Source organism: Antrostomus carolinensis, unplaced genomic scaffold (assembly GCF_000700745.2).
Source record: "Antrostomus carolinensis isolate BGI_N321 unplaced genomic scaffold, ASM70074v2 scaffold11783, whole genome shotgun sequence".
In the NCBI taxonomy this organism is placed as follows: domain Eukaryota; kingdom Metazoa; phylum Chordata; class Aves; order Caprimulgiformes; family Caprimulgidae; genus Antrostomus; species Antrostomus carolinensis.
This window is the reverse complement of record NW_010303154.1, coordinates 1-14,488: the sequence shown is the minus strand read 5'-3', so window position 1 is coordinate 14,488 and position 14,488 is coordinate 1. Positions and strand designations below refer to the sequence as shown.

Genomic DNA, 14,488 nt, shown 5'->3' with positions numbered 1-14,488 from the left:
TACTTCTTAGATTCATCACATCACTAGCACTACAATGCAGAGACTGCTGAACAGTGGTGGATGTAGCAGGCCACAAGGTATGTTTATGTATTAGCTTCCAAGCCTTCAGCTACCAACCAGATTAGGGAACCCAAATACTGCAGGCCAAGGTCCTCTCTGGCAAGGAATGCAGTTCTACTGAAGTAAATTGAGCTTTCCTGCATCCACACAACAAAATATTTGTTGATGCATGTATCTTTGAGAATTAATAACACTGAGTTCAACTCCCTACAGAGCTGGCTGAAAAACAACTGAATTTCTCCCAAGACCATAAAAGGAAAGTTGTCAGCAAGTGGATCGGATTTTTTTTTGAGACTTACTACAAATTTGCATACTAAAATCTCCTTAAAAATAGACGGGATGCTTACAGTTTGTCAATGTTGCACTTCAAAACACGATGAATTCTCAAACAGCTTGAGTCTTCATTAGGAGTTACTCAAAAAGCTGAAAAACACTCTTTTGATGTCAAGGTAGTTTTGAATTAGTGTCACACTCTGAAACCAGAACTAGGCAGCAGCTGAAGACTGATGTCTGGAGGGAAGCCAGCCAATATCAGAAAAATCTTGAGAGACTACATTTCAGGTACTCTTAAGTGCAAGTTATGAAAGAGGTATTTTTTCCACAGTAGCTTGTGTGTGGGATTAGCCTGACAAAGGACACTTTCTAGCCAGAAGAAGGTCATTTTTTTTTCACTGTACAAAAACATCTGCAGTGGTTTGCAACTGGTTTGACCAGAGTATCAGTTAGCTTTTTGGAATCTACAGCAGAATGAACTAGGGAGCAGATCAAGATATAGTACCTTGGATTGTGTTTGCATCCCTGAGGGTTAAATGAGAAGCACAGTTTTGACACAAGAATGTTTACTGCATTTAAGTATTGCTAGAATGAGATGATATGAAATTTCTGTGCTTGAAATCATTTACCCAGGGAAATGAAGCTATTGTGCCACCAACAGTAACACTGACAGAGGCAGACTGTACTTCCCCAGTTGGCCTGGGAGCACAAAGGAAGCCCACAGTAAAGAAATAAAATTCGTAAGAGAACAGACATGGGTTTCAGTGTCTGTCTCCCACATCTCCTGTCTGTTCTGCCACTTGATCAAAACATGCACTCTCTGCAACACTGGTATCAGCTTACCCTTCTCCCTGCCCCAGTGACCCACCAAGTGATCCCTTATTACCAAGCTACCTGCTTGACATAAAACTTGATGACTTCTTTTCTGGGATAGAAGGGTTCTCCAAGGCTTGGATTGCAAGACAAGTTGGTCTAATATCTGTAGTTACTGAGTCTAAGGATGCAATTGCTAATTACTAATTTTAGAGGTGGATACCTTTGAGGAAAATGTATGTGCCAGTGAAATGCCTCTCCCACCTCCAACTCATGTTATCTGTCAAACATCACAAGTATCTGGATATGTATTTGAACAATAACAGAAAGCAGCACCACAGCAAGGGCCCCATAGGAGCAGCAGTGCAACTCCTTTATGCCATAGAACAAAGCTACAAACACCACCAACATGGTGGTGAGACAATTCTTCAAACGCAAACACTGGAGCAAGGAAGAGCTTCTAAAAGCTAAAGCAGCTGGGTACAGAGCTAAACAAGAAGTTCTGCAAGTCTTCAGAACACCCACTGCTGGGTACCCTTGGCTTTTAGACACCACTTTTAGGATTTCAGACAGATTTAGTGACTAGTTGTCACTACTAGTGACTACTCACCTCCACACATAATTACCTGCACAAAAACTTAGCTATCACTACAGCCATGTCTTCTGTTCATGGCCACAGGCTCTGCAGCCTCAGTGAAGTAATCCAGGCTCTCTGCTTCCCAAGTGCTCAGCATAATTTTCAGTGAAATAGTCCTCAACATTTGCTGGTGTTCTGCCTTAACGGGAACAGGTTTTAGATTATTAAAATCTTGAAGCTAAGTCCAGTTTACTTAAAAACATTTAAGGGAAAACATTCAGTCACCAGTCTGACCTGCAACAGCTTCAGCCGTCTTTAAACCCACCGCATGAGAGCAGGACAGAAGTGTCACTTCCCAAGCACAGTCAGCTCCAGTAGCAGGTCTGCTGGCTCACCCAGCCCTGTCACAGCAGGTTAGCAACAGCCACCTGACAACAGGGCACCATTCCCTGCGGCTATAAAGAGAGCAAAGTCCACAGCACAACCCGGACAGCACCACGCAGAGGGAAATGCCATCACTAAAGTGCAGTGAAGAGTCCTGTAGGCAGGGAGCTGTAGGTAGCACCAAGCTGGCTTAACTGTTCCTCTCCTACCTTCTGGGTGGCACATCCAGAAGCAGCAGCAGGTGGGAAAGGCGCATGCGTGGGGTGTCCATGGTGTTCCACCTGCTTCTCCACAAACAGAAGCTGCTGCAATTTAGCACAGAACATTTTACACCATCCCTGGGTGGCAAAAGACTTTAAATCTCTTCCTCCAGATTACCCTAGAGCCTCAGGAAACCAGCCCTGAGACAGCACCGTTTGAACAAGCCTGTACCATTTCCCCCAGAGCACTGAAGTCCTACAGACACCATCATGTGCTGGGGTCTCATGTCCTATAGTTATTCCCCTGGTCCCTTTCACTTTCCAGTTACTCTACACCTGCCTAATGCAGCTACATAGAAACAAACTGGTTTTATTTTCTTGCCTTCAAGAAAGTGTGATTTCAGTACTTCCCCCTGTCCCATCACTCCAGTAACACATCATGGAAGGCAAGAGCACAGAGATTGCAGAAAAATATATATATATATTTACATCCATAACTGAATACATTTTATGTATTCAAATTCAGGAAAAATGTATCACATATACACACTAAGATACATCAAGAGAATACTAGGGGCAAGACACTGCCAACAGCAAGAAATACACAGAGAAGCACAGTCATTGCTACTGTCACATTCTTCTGGGGTGTGTATTCAACAGAGGAAACATCTCTACTCACTGGGGAAGTTGGATACTTGAGCCTATTTTTCTGTGCCAGTTGGTGTGAATAAAAAGTGTGAAACTTTTACTTTTTAAAAAAGTGCATGGAATAATTATTATTATTATTTTTTTTAGCATTCAACTATCCAAACAATTCCATAAGCTCCTTATATAAGCTACATTATTAATTAAAAAGGTCCTAGCCCTACAGTACACAGCTCCAGCTCAGGAGAACACAGGCACATGTTGAAGTCCATCCCTATTTAAGGCAGCATTTAAGCACACACCCAACTTTAAAGCAAGTTTGTGTCCTGTCCCGCTGACTTCCATGAGCGGTCACAGCACATATTTAAAGTTAAGCACCTGCACAACTGTTCATCTAAAACAGGATGTGTTCCCTATTCAGAGCTTTAGATATGTATGTGTGTACTCAGTCTGGATGGGCAACTTCTGCAAGACCAAGCTCTTCTTCTTTTTACTGCCCTATAAGTAAAAGTCACTCCACATCAGACTTCTTCCCACCACTGTGTTAGGACCCAGCCAGTCCTCTCCACAGCCTGCCCACAAAGTGTCAACCTGCAGTGGGAAAGCAACTCAACTGGTAATTTCAAGGGCAGCTCCTCCTCCCCCTGAAGGGAGTTATTTCATGTATTTTTTTTTTTTTTTTAATTTTTTTTAAGAACTAGAATTTGTTCCTTCAATGAAATCTTTAAAATTAAGAGTAAGGGGAAGGGGCAGGATCCCAGAATTAATCTTAATGGCTCATGATAAACCCCTGAAAATAAGGGAAGCTATTTAAAGAGCTTCTTAGCCTTAATGCTACAGGGACCCTGGCATAAAAAAATACACATGTGCACACATGCTAGAGAGCAGGCTGGCTCAGAACAGCCCAAAGCAGGCTCCAAAGTGATCTTACAGAAAAAGCACTTCGTGCTGACAGTGGCAAACAAGTGGATGGTGATTTTTCACAAATAGCAACAATTCCACAATATCTTCCCCTTCTTCCCTTTTACTTTGTGTCTTTCCTTCCCCCAAAGGTTTGTTTTGTTTTGTTTTTTAAATCCTATGTGTGGTTTAAGTATTAAAACAAAATCAAATAGGAAATTGCACAGTCAGCACCAGTCAGGAACTGAACCTGGGTATGTTAATTCGTTTGTAGTACCCAAATTCCTGGAAGAACTTAAGAACAATTCTTGCTCCTAAAGTTAGGGCCACATCCATATGTTTCCATTGTCTTTTTTACCTTTTATAACTAGAGGTAGAGTCATTTTTTCCAGTATCTAAAACAGCATGATCCAGTTATATTGTTATTACATTAATATACAGTATCCATCTTCTCACAGGTATTGAAAGTGCATGGAAAAAGTCTAACCAAGCCAATTCAATGACAAATAACAGTGTACCAAACATCATATAAACACACCCGCGCACCCACACTCACACATAGTGTATATATATATATATATTTATAGATTAATTTACAGTATCAGAGTGTTGTTTAGATCCAGTGGCATGTGCAGTAATATCAGGCAGTTGCTGCTTTTTCTTCTTATATTGTTTTCAATTCTTTATTTCCAAAATAGAAGGGTTGTGGTCTAGGATTGCTAAAATGATCTTGTCCATATACTGTCGCAATCTGTAATTTATCTCTTCCTGTTCTTTAAGGGCTTCCATGAGCTGAAACACAACATTTCAAAGTTAACTCTTGAAAACAGTCTCACTAGTTTACATAATAGCATGAAATTCAGACAGGTGAGAGACGAGCACCTGCTCAGGACCACCAATTCCCTTTTGTGATAGGTATTCTGCCTCTGGCTCCTCCCTGTATCTCTATTAGAAACGATCTGTATGGTAAATATCTTTACTATTAAGGAAGGTGGTGAACAGTCCTCACCAGGGATCTTTTGGCAAGTCATTGGAAACAAATTCCCCATCCAACACACCAATCCATCCTCCATTACTTGCACACTACCTCCTTCCTCCAAGAATTCAGCTCTGCTACAGGGAATATATAGCTCAAATTTAGATGGAAGCAAGAGCTTATTACTGAAGTAACTTAGAAATAAATCTAGGACAGAAAGTAAGAATTTAAGTAACTAGCTATGGTAATGTCTGTATGAAATTAATGTCAGAATAGCACAATTGTTCTACCTGTTTTACAACTCTTTACAGTTCATTGAGATTCTAATAATTCAGATTTTTTTGAGACAAATAGAAGAGTTAATATTAAAAGGAGCACTCAAAAGCAGTTAGATTTAAGGCAATCTAACACTCCTGAACCCCTAGCAAAGCAGATTTTTGTGTTGTTCATTTGTCAGCTTCAGATAGTTCAACTTTGACAGTTAATTACACTGAAAACCGCATATTTTTGGATTAAGTACTTGATTAAAAAAGCGTATTACCTCATCTCTTGATGCAGAATCAATTTCAGCAGCCAGTGACTGGGCTTTTGTTTGTGTTGCAAAGAGATTTTTAGCTTCATAAAGACTAAGACTTAGGATCTGTCCATTAAGATCATCATTTTGGTCACGAAGTTTCTGATTCTCCTATTTAAGGATGAAAAGACATTGCTTTAAGTTCTTCATACAAGTTTTCACTAAAAAATATCTTTTTAAATCACAGGTAGCTTGGATGACATATGGTAATGCTGCAAGCTAACAGCAACTCTCTTACCACCAGTGACAGGAATCAGAGGCGTTTCCTATGCACAATTTACATCGTCTGTGCAAAGAAGCCCTAGACAGATACCATGTGGGTCTCATGCTCACCTGCTTCAGCCGTTTTATTTCATGCTCCATTTCCACCTCTCTGGTTTTGGCGTTGAATTCACTCACGCTGGATGAAGAGCTTCTCCCACGTCCAGGACGCTCACATTCCAGCTTGTACAGCTGCAAGTGCTCCAGTTCCTTCCGCAAGTCTTCAATGAGCTGTGGGCATGCAAGCAGGCCATGTTTCTCCAGCCCCTGCAAAACCAGCCCTCCCTGGCAGCCACCTCTGTGCTCTGACACACGTGCTGCGTGAGCCTGGCTGAGGCTGGACGATACAGCCACTCACTCTTCTATGGAAGCACAGGTCACTTAAACTGCTTCAGAGCTGGAAGTGGCTCTGATCTCTAAGCTTCATGTCCGAGAGGCATAATTCCTCTTGCAAACTTAGTAAAGGAAATGTTAGGGCACACATTCAAGGCTGCAAGTTCCCAAAGAGCTGTAAACCCTTTGGGTCAGGGATTGCCATGCATTAGGTATTCTTGCAGCATCCATTGCCCTATGGGTACCCTGCCCACAGAAACACAATCAGCAATACATTAACTGGATGTTGTATTTTCAGTGTTCATCCTGTCTGTCTATTCTTTTTTAGGTGGGCTTCCATGCAGATGAGATGCAAGTGCCTGGTCTTTTACCCCCCTTCACACCTACCTCCTGTGTTGCTTCCCTCTCCTTGTTAAATTCTAGTCTGTTCTGCCGCAGCTTGTCCATCATTCTCTTGTACAAATCCATCTCGTCCTTCAGTCGCAGGCTGGTGTCTTCCAACCTATCTGACATGCGTTGCCTTTCCTAAAATAAATGGGAAATTTAATAGCTGGCTTGCAAGTGTGTGAACCACCTTCAGTTTTACAACACAGATCTATAGATGCAGCTGGTCATAAGCTGGCACATGTCTCGGGGCATTCCGGCCATTAAAAGTGACCAGTGTTCAAATTCCACCAACATTCTTGTTTAGGGAAGGCAAGTTAAAGAAGCTGGGCCAATCACTATATGAGTTTGCTCTTACACAAATCAAGCTGCTGTTAAATTGCTCAAGCACTCAGGAGTTTTCTTACCTCATCTAATCTCTCCGTTTGTGATTTCAGTCGTGTGACAGTACACTTCAGCTCACCATTTTCTTCTTCCAGTTGCTGAACCCTGTGTCAATAACAAAAATCTTACAGCAAATGCCTTGTCAAGAATGCAGACATGCAAAATGGCACGCTCTAAAAAGCCATCTCACCTGCACTTGACAGAAAGACCAAACAAGAAAATCTTCCTAATCTTTGCATTTTTTATCATGAGCTATTGGGTACTTTTTGGTTTGTTTTCAGGGCCAGAAGTGCTACACTGACCCTCAGATTCTTATGCTCCTAACAACATGTATCTAAAAAGAATTAAGTAGGAAGAAATAAACAGACACAAGCGTTTGGTACAGCTGGTCACAATTCTCTCCTTGAATCCATGCCAAATATCCAGTTAAGCTGCCTACATGGGCCACATGGATTAAAGCACTAATGTAAAGCATTCTCCAAGCTTCTGGGCATTAGACATGCAACTGCACAGCTACTTGATAGAACTACTAACCTGTAACCATCTGCACACTGCCTGGTTGTGAACAGCCTATGTTTACATGCGAAGTAAAGATGAAGAAAAGAAGAAGTTGTACTGTGTTCTGGGTGACACCAAGATGTTTGTTACCTTGTATTTAGCAGTTCAATTTCGGTGCCTTTCTCTTTTTCATATTTGCTATATGCTTCTCGATGTCTCTTGATCTCTTCTTCCAGAGTCTGTTCTGCTGATGTCTCTTGGTCCTTCAACAGTTCTTCTAGCTCATGAACTCTAAGTAAACCAGATCTTATTTCAGTAACAGCTTCACAAGTACTTAAAGAAAGGAAAAAAGCGTGCAACTTCATTGCCTCTGTCTTTCCTCCCTACTCCTTTATTTCATGCCACTTCACTATCTCTCTTAGCATTCAACCTCTCCCAGTATCTCTCTTGGTATTTAATCTTCCAAATAGCATAGAATTAAGTAGAACAGTTCATCTCTTATTCTTTCACTCTCAGTCTCAAAAAGTTGGGACTATGATCCAGCCTTCTGCTCCTGCTATGTGCACGAAAAAAATCCAGTGGCAACCTCTCTTGTAACAGAAGAGCTTGCTCTGTACAAGTCAGTAACATCTCTGTAGTAAAAAACTTGCTTGGAAGGCATCTGCTTGCTGAGAATTCAGCAAGGCAGGCCTGTTCCACTTGGACTTCTCAGATGAAGCCCTACCTTATTTTGTCTGTCAGCATAAAGGCAGAAGACTTGGTCATATTTTATAGATAGAGATGTTCCTGCCCGACAACTTTGTTCGAGCTCTGCTCCGACATGATAAAAAGAACTGGCTCCATGCTTTAGTACCTGTGAACTAGCTGCGTGTTCTCTTGTTTCAGTTTGCTCTTTAGGTCACCATTTGTCAGGTTATCGTTCTCCAGTTCTGTCACCTTTTTTTCTAAGTACGTTACCTGGAAGGAGAAGTAGAAAAGAAATGAGAATTTGAATCTCTCTTCTTATAACCCCTTCCTGTTCCTAACTGGCATTCAGCTATGCCTTTTTAAAGCAGGCATGCTTCCCTTCAAAGCCAGCAGCAAAATTAAGCTCTGAAATTCTGAGTTCCCCAGATGCTGCATCTTCCTTGAAGGTTATCAATGCAAATATACAGTAAAGAAGTATGAATACAATGCCTAGTGGATCTGCACAGTTCCTGCATTTTTGTCAAGCAAAGTTGTAATATTAATGGAATATCAAGGACATTTTGAATGAGCTACTTCAGATCACTGGTAACTGTGAGCAAGAGAGCTCCATCAATTGATACATGTCTCCAGCAGGACTTTGTTGGGTACATTAACTGCAATAACACAGCTTCTCACCTTTTCAGTTATGTCATTATCACAGGAGTCTATACTGTCTCTGAATAGATCTTCTGTGCTGCCGTTACTGCTGCTGAAGTTACTGTTGTGAAAGAGTTGCCTGAAAGATCGGAAAGATAATTATTTTGCCTGATGAGGATGGAGGAGAAAAGAGTCTCATAGCCTGGCTTTGTACTTTGAAGATCCAATGCTAAAAATCTGTGCAATCATTTTGGTGACAACCACAACTATTTAAGCACAAGTCTTACAAGAGACTGGTAGCTAAATGAAGTCATACTGAGCATAATCAGTGACATTAGTTCTAGGGTCTGAGTTCTTTGTTGCTTTTGATAGGATCTGCCACCAGCATTAACATAGTTTAATTAACTACTTAGCCTTATTCACACTATGTACTGAGTTATATTTTGTTTTATTAGAAATATAAAATAAGGTCACGACTGCACACTGGTTGGTACAGTTAATCTAGAAAATTTCATACAGGAAGAACTTCTACAAAAACAGAAAAAAAAAAATCTCTAGCAGTTCCCATTACAGAATAGTGTCAGAATATGTAATACTGGAGATCATCTGAAATATTCTTGAAGCTTACAGCCCTCCCCAGCCCAGGGCTGGTCCATTCAGTCAAAGGAAGATCACAATTCTCTATGTCCTTTTCAAAGGGATGCTCTTGCTTTCCTTTGCATTTTGGCAACAACAACAACAAAAAGGCTCACATTATGAGGGTGAAAGAAGCAATAGCTGGACTGATGGAACAGCAGCATAAAGGAAGAAAGTTGGCGGACAAGGAAGCAACTATGTTCTTATCAGAACTCCTTCCAGTTCAGGGGCCTGCTCCACGTCCAAACACAGGCCCCCTCCTTTGAAAACTTGTCTTGGCACATTTTTGTTTTGCTAAACTTATTCCTTCTCTCCCCACTTATGGAATTGTTACAGCTGATTTCACATGTATTGATAAAAAAGTTGAAGATTCTTACCTTCCAAAAGCTGTGCTTGATATTTTCCTGTTAGGGCTACATGGATACAGAGGGAACGACAGAGGAATTAAACACTTATTTGATCAGTGTTGGATTCAATCTTAGTTTAAACTCCAGCTGAATTGCACAATGAAACATAATATTGCCTTTTTTAGTAAAGTAAAACAATTATTCTGTGAACAATATTCTTAGACAACTTAATCAAAAGCTGCAGTTACCAGCAATGTGAAGATGAGTGGAGCCACAAATTACTGTGATCGTTAATAAGTCAATTTGTGAATACTATTCTGCTTAGCAGTGATTTGTCAGTGTAAATCACAGCGAAACTAACATTAGAAACACCACAAAGGGACACCAAGTTAGTGATGGACATTTATTCTGGATTCCCAGTTTTTAGATTATTTTATAAACAGTTAGTTTATCCTTCCCTATTATGCCTCCTGGCTCAGCACAGGAACTCAGATATTTTCCATTTTTACAGTTCCCTATTGCAGCCAGAGACTAGTATTATCTAAATGAAGAACCAGACAACAGCACTAGAACCAAATCAAAACATCCAGCTGCATCTCTTGATAAGAGGATGTTGTATCTCTGTGCACGCAGACATAAAGCTCTTTGTCAGAGCATCGCTCTCTTTCAGACAGGTATACATAACCTCACTCAGAAAATCACCAAAGACCTCGCTGGTCATGGCCTAGGTGTCAGCAGACCCCTTGTTAGGGCAGGAACGTTGTTCATATCAGGTACTGTGCTGCTGTGTCAGCAAGAGCAGAAGCAGTGCAGCGCGCTCTGTGCCAAGGATTACGCAGACAGGCAGGATTTACACTCAGCTTCTAGGGGGAGCTAAAAGCCCACCAAATAATTTCCTTCCAAAACTGTAGTTGATTGTTGGAAGCAGTGGATTCTTTCCAAGTGCTTAGCACAGTTCAGAAGTGGATGGAGGGGCAGAGATAGAAATATAAGGAAAAAGCTGAAATTGCAAAGAACCCCATAAGTCAGTTTTGCCATCATTTTTCCAAGTTCCCTTTAGAATAAAAGAAAAAAATCCCACAGGAATGAAGAACCTCTGCTGACAAATAATTCTGGGAGAGGTTGGACTTGATGATCTTAAAGGTCTTTTCCAACCTAAACAATTCTGTGGTTCTGTATGTAAGGTTATATGCATTAGCTAAGGATCTGCCAGATCACTCCTTCCCACCTGGAGAAAACAGCGGCTAACTGTAGATCTGCACCAAGCAGCCCAGCAGCCCCCACTTCCTGGGAAAAATTCCTGGAAATATCACTCTCACTCTGCAATCCAAGAGCTCATTGGTTAAAATATTTGAGTTTATTAATACTGTATGCACCCTGAAGTCAGAAAAATACTTACTAGCTAATGAAGAACAGCGTTTTGTTTCAGGCTAGATGTCAAAGTCTGGATTTCTTACGTGTGTAAGACAGAATGAGATACAGGGAAGGAGAAGATTCTTTCTTCCTCTCTTCCTGCTACTAGTTAGTCCCATTTCAAGGGGGCACTGCTAACAGCAGTGCAATAGGCTGCTTACCTGTTTGCTTTCAAGTTTTTCAGCCTGGCTTCCAAATCGTTGAGTAGATTTATCTTTTTGCAGCACTGTGAGCAGTAAACATCCAGTAACTCGCTGTTATAAACATGCCTCATTTTTCGGGGTGTTTGGCCAGCACTGTTTGCAGGAAAGGAGAGATGTTACTGGCTATAGTAACCCACTCACAAGAGATTTTCCTCTTGACTGTGTGTCAGACCCACAGACAAGGGTCTTGGGGAACCACCTCTAACTGCAGCTCACCTAACTTAGAGGTGATGATGGAGAATGCTAGCCTTAGGGCAAGTCTAGCTGTCTGAGTTGAGGCTTTATAGAGGACATGTTCTGAGTGCCAGTGGAAAGATGAGTTTGGGTGACTAAAAGAACAGCACGAGGTATACAGAGTCTATGTGATACACGAAGCAAAAGCAGCTACATTAGTATGTTCCACCTCAGCAACATTCCCCTCTGATCTTGCCCATCTTCCCACTAGAGCCTGGCATGCAACCTGGAGTCTTTTCTTCAAGAAAAAGACAAGAATATGAAAAACAGGGTGGTCTGGTAAGAAGCCACATGAACCCCATTAGATGGTAGGACGGAAGGAACCCTAGAATGAGGAGGAAGGGAGAAGGGGAAATATGTCTGAAGAGGAGAGAACAGGAGCTCTTGGCATGATAGAGAGAAAATAAACTCAAATAAAAAAGAGCAATCATGACATGAAGTGCACAGAGCCCCAGGAATGGGAATGGAAAGGGCTGCGTAAACCTGAGGAAACGGGATGAAGGACACAAGCCATCATCATGAAGGGGCAGTGGAGAGGGGTGCTGGCTCTGCATGCATGACAGAGGTGGCAAGGCTGGACTGCAGAAGTGCTTGGAACAGAGGGCAGCACATGGGGGTTGCATGTGGAACAGAGAGATGCAGTCAGTTTGTCCTGTGTTAGCAATGAAGCACAAGACCTTCATGTGTTCTTGACCCAAACAGACAAATCCTAGAGCATCTTCACGCTTGGCTCTTCCCCAACCCTGCTCACCCATTCCCTTGCTTGGGGAAGGACCTTAAAATCAGCAACCGATTTGGTCACAGGACATAAGAGCTACAGAGACTGAGGCCACATCCAGGAAACTGTAGTGGCATTTCCAGATCCTAACAGACAGTAGCTACTTGCTTATGTTCTCCAAGACATTCAAAGTCAACATGGATGTTTATTTCAAACAAACCCCTGTCCACATACAGCACTTCCCCTCACAGGTTAATGCTAAGGATTTGTAGTGTCAGAATACTAAAGAAAACCAGCTCTCTTGCAGGTTTCTCTCCACTGCATCTGGGCTGATGCAATAGCCCCAACCAAGCAGCACGTAACTTCCAGTACTAGCCCCTAACTGTGAAATCCACTGTCTACAACAGAGAGAAATCACTACAAGCAAAACAGCCCAGTTATTTCAACAGAACCCAACAGAGGTTATCAGAAACAATGTATTTTCTACAGCTCTGATTATCAACTGGAGGGCAGAAAATGAACTGATAACATTTTGCTTCTAAGGTGAGTATGTAACCAGTGTAAACTCTGGAATGGTCACCCAGCTCAGAGAAGAACAAAACTGAAAAATTGTTTGTTAATGAATAAGGAGCAACCTGGAAGATACAGATGAGCCAAGGTCAGAGTAGGCGTTCGTTCTGGTCTCATCATCAGGGCATGGGCTACTGGGAGTAAAATCCACATCATCTCCTTCCCCATAGTCTTCAAACTGTTCTTCATTACTGATCAGAGAGGCAGTGGAATAAGTTGAGAGGTCAGATGCTGCAGAAGGGTTGTGAGGACTTGACCTGAAACAAGAGGTCAACACGTCTCGAAGGCAGACTTTGATAGCATCTCACCTCACATGGAATCTTTCACCTTTACAACTTGTCCGCTGATTTGAAGTTGCAACCCACTTACTTTGTGCTAAAAAACTGAAGTGCTAAACACATCTGATGTGCATTTGACATAGTGCCTTGAAAGACAAGAGCATGAGAATCTACGAAGGAGCTGCCTGTGAGACAGGTTTGGATCAACACAAGCCACTTCACTTTAAAGGCACACCTTGACAAGCCTCAGTCATCATTTCCACGTGGCAGTGAAGACTGCTGCCTATGGGACTTCTTTCCCAAGTTCCTGAATGCAGGAACTGTGCAGACAACTCCAAAATGCATGGGATAGTGAGAGGAACGTGTACAAGACAGAGGCTGTCGCTGTATTCTGCAATCAGTTTCCCAGTAATCCCCATAAACCCTCTCCCACACCCCAGGAGCTCCGGCCACCCACTTTTCTGTGGCCAGAAAAACTTCAGCTCACCACATGCCAGAGAGTCACTAAAACTAAAGATGTGACCTAACGGAGGCTGGGTTCCTGCCTTTCCTTCCATCATGACAAAATGTGTCTTTCAGAGGAGATATGGACCACAAGAAAAGGCAGCTTTACTGTCAGAGAAGTACCTGAGAACACCAAACAGGCAGGGAATGGCAAGAGCCTGTGGCCTCAGAAAGAAAGGACACCTAAGTAAACAGATCAGTAGAGCCAGGGACCATAGGAAAGCAGCCAGCAGAGCAGTTTTGAGCACATCAAATGAACACAACAGAGCAAGTTTGCTGCAGAGGGTGCACAGTGATTCTCCTGCCCAGAGTCAAGACCAGCCTGCAGCCATGCAGTGTGCTCTTACAGAGGCAGGTATTTTACACAGGTTTGCTCAGTCCCACCTCAGTAAGGCATTCACACAGACAGGCCACTAAATTCACATACATGTTCTTATAAGTAAACTTCTCCCTACAGAAAATGTGTCTCTAAGGCCTGAAACACACGCTCCACTTGTGAACCCTGGAGATGCTGGACACACTATTGCTGCTACTACGGAGCAGAACCCAGAGCCTCTGCAAGGCACCGATTCCATCTGCTGACACTTTGTGTAGACTGGGTTAAGTTTTCTACTCCCTTTGCTTTGCAGCACGTTGCTTGTTTCTTCAGCTCCACTAGCTAAGCCATGGGAACAGTAGCTACCAGCTGCTGTTCTCAGCTCAACACTATTACCTCCTAGGCTGCTTCTGAGTCTACCTTGAGCCTCTTAACCATGTCCCACACTTTCAGAGACAGGGAGATTCCTCTTCCTATAACACTACACTTGTAAGCTGTAAGCAAGAGATGCCACCGTGTTCCTTTGGAGGATGGTGCAAGCTTTATTTGCATATCCCTCCCCTCCAAAAGCAATTAGTAGAAGAGGAAGCTTGCCAATGTTTCAGATGTATGCTCCTTTGTTTCTCCTGTTTTGATGAGATCCATTTATAACCTTGTATTGGGTTTGCGTGGCAAAGTTTTGGT

At 42.3% G+C, this 14,488-nt stretch overlaps 1 protein-coding gene across 1 annotated transcript; it reads right to left on the bottom strand.

Annotated features, from left to right (window-relative positions):
• Positions 1 to 4,035: 4,035 nt before the first annotated feature.
• On the bottom strand, positions 4,036 to 12,996 carry RAB11FIP4 (RAB11 family interacting protein 4). The gene is made up of 11 exons (XM_010164004.2): positions 12,772 to 12,996; positions 11,143 to 11,277; positions 9,599 to 9,634; positions 8,625 to 8,724; positions 8,116 to 8,219; positions 7,413 to 7,553; positions 6,788 to 6,869; positions 6,384 to 6,521; positions 5,736 to 5,894; positions 5,370 to 5,513; positions 4,036 to 4,644 (listed from the first exon to the last, which is right to left on the bottom strand). Exons 2-11 carry the CDS (start codon positions 11,253 to 11,255, stop codon positions 4,528 to 4,530), a joined length of 1,134 nt encoding a protein of 377 aa, XP_010162306.2. The 5' UTR covers positions 11,256 to 11,277; positions 12,772 to 12,996; the 3' UTR covers positions 4,036 to 4,527.
• Positions 12,997 to 14,488: the final 1,492 nt, after the last annotated feature.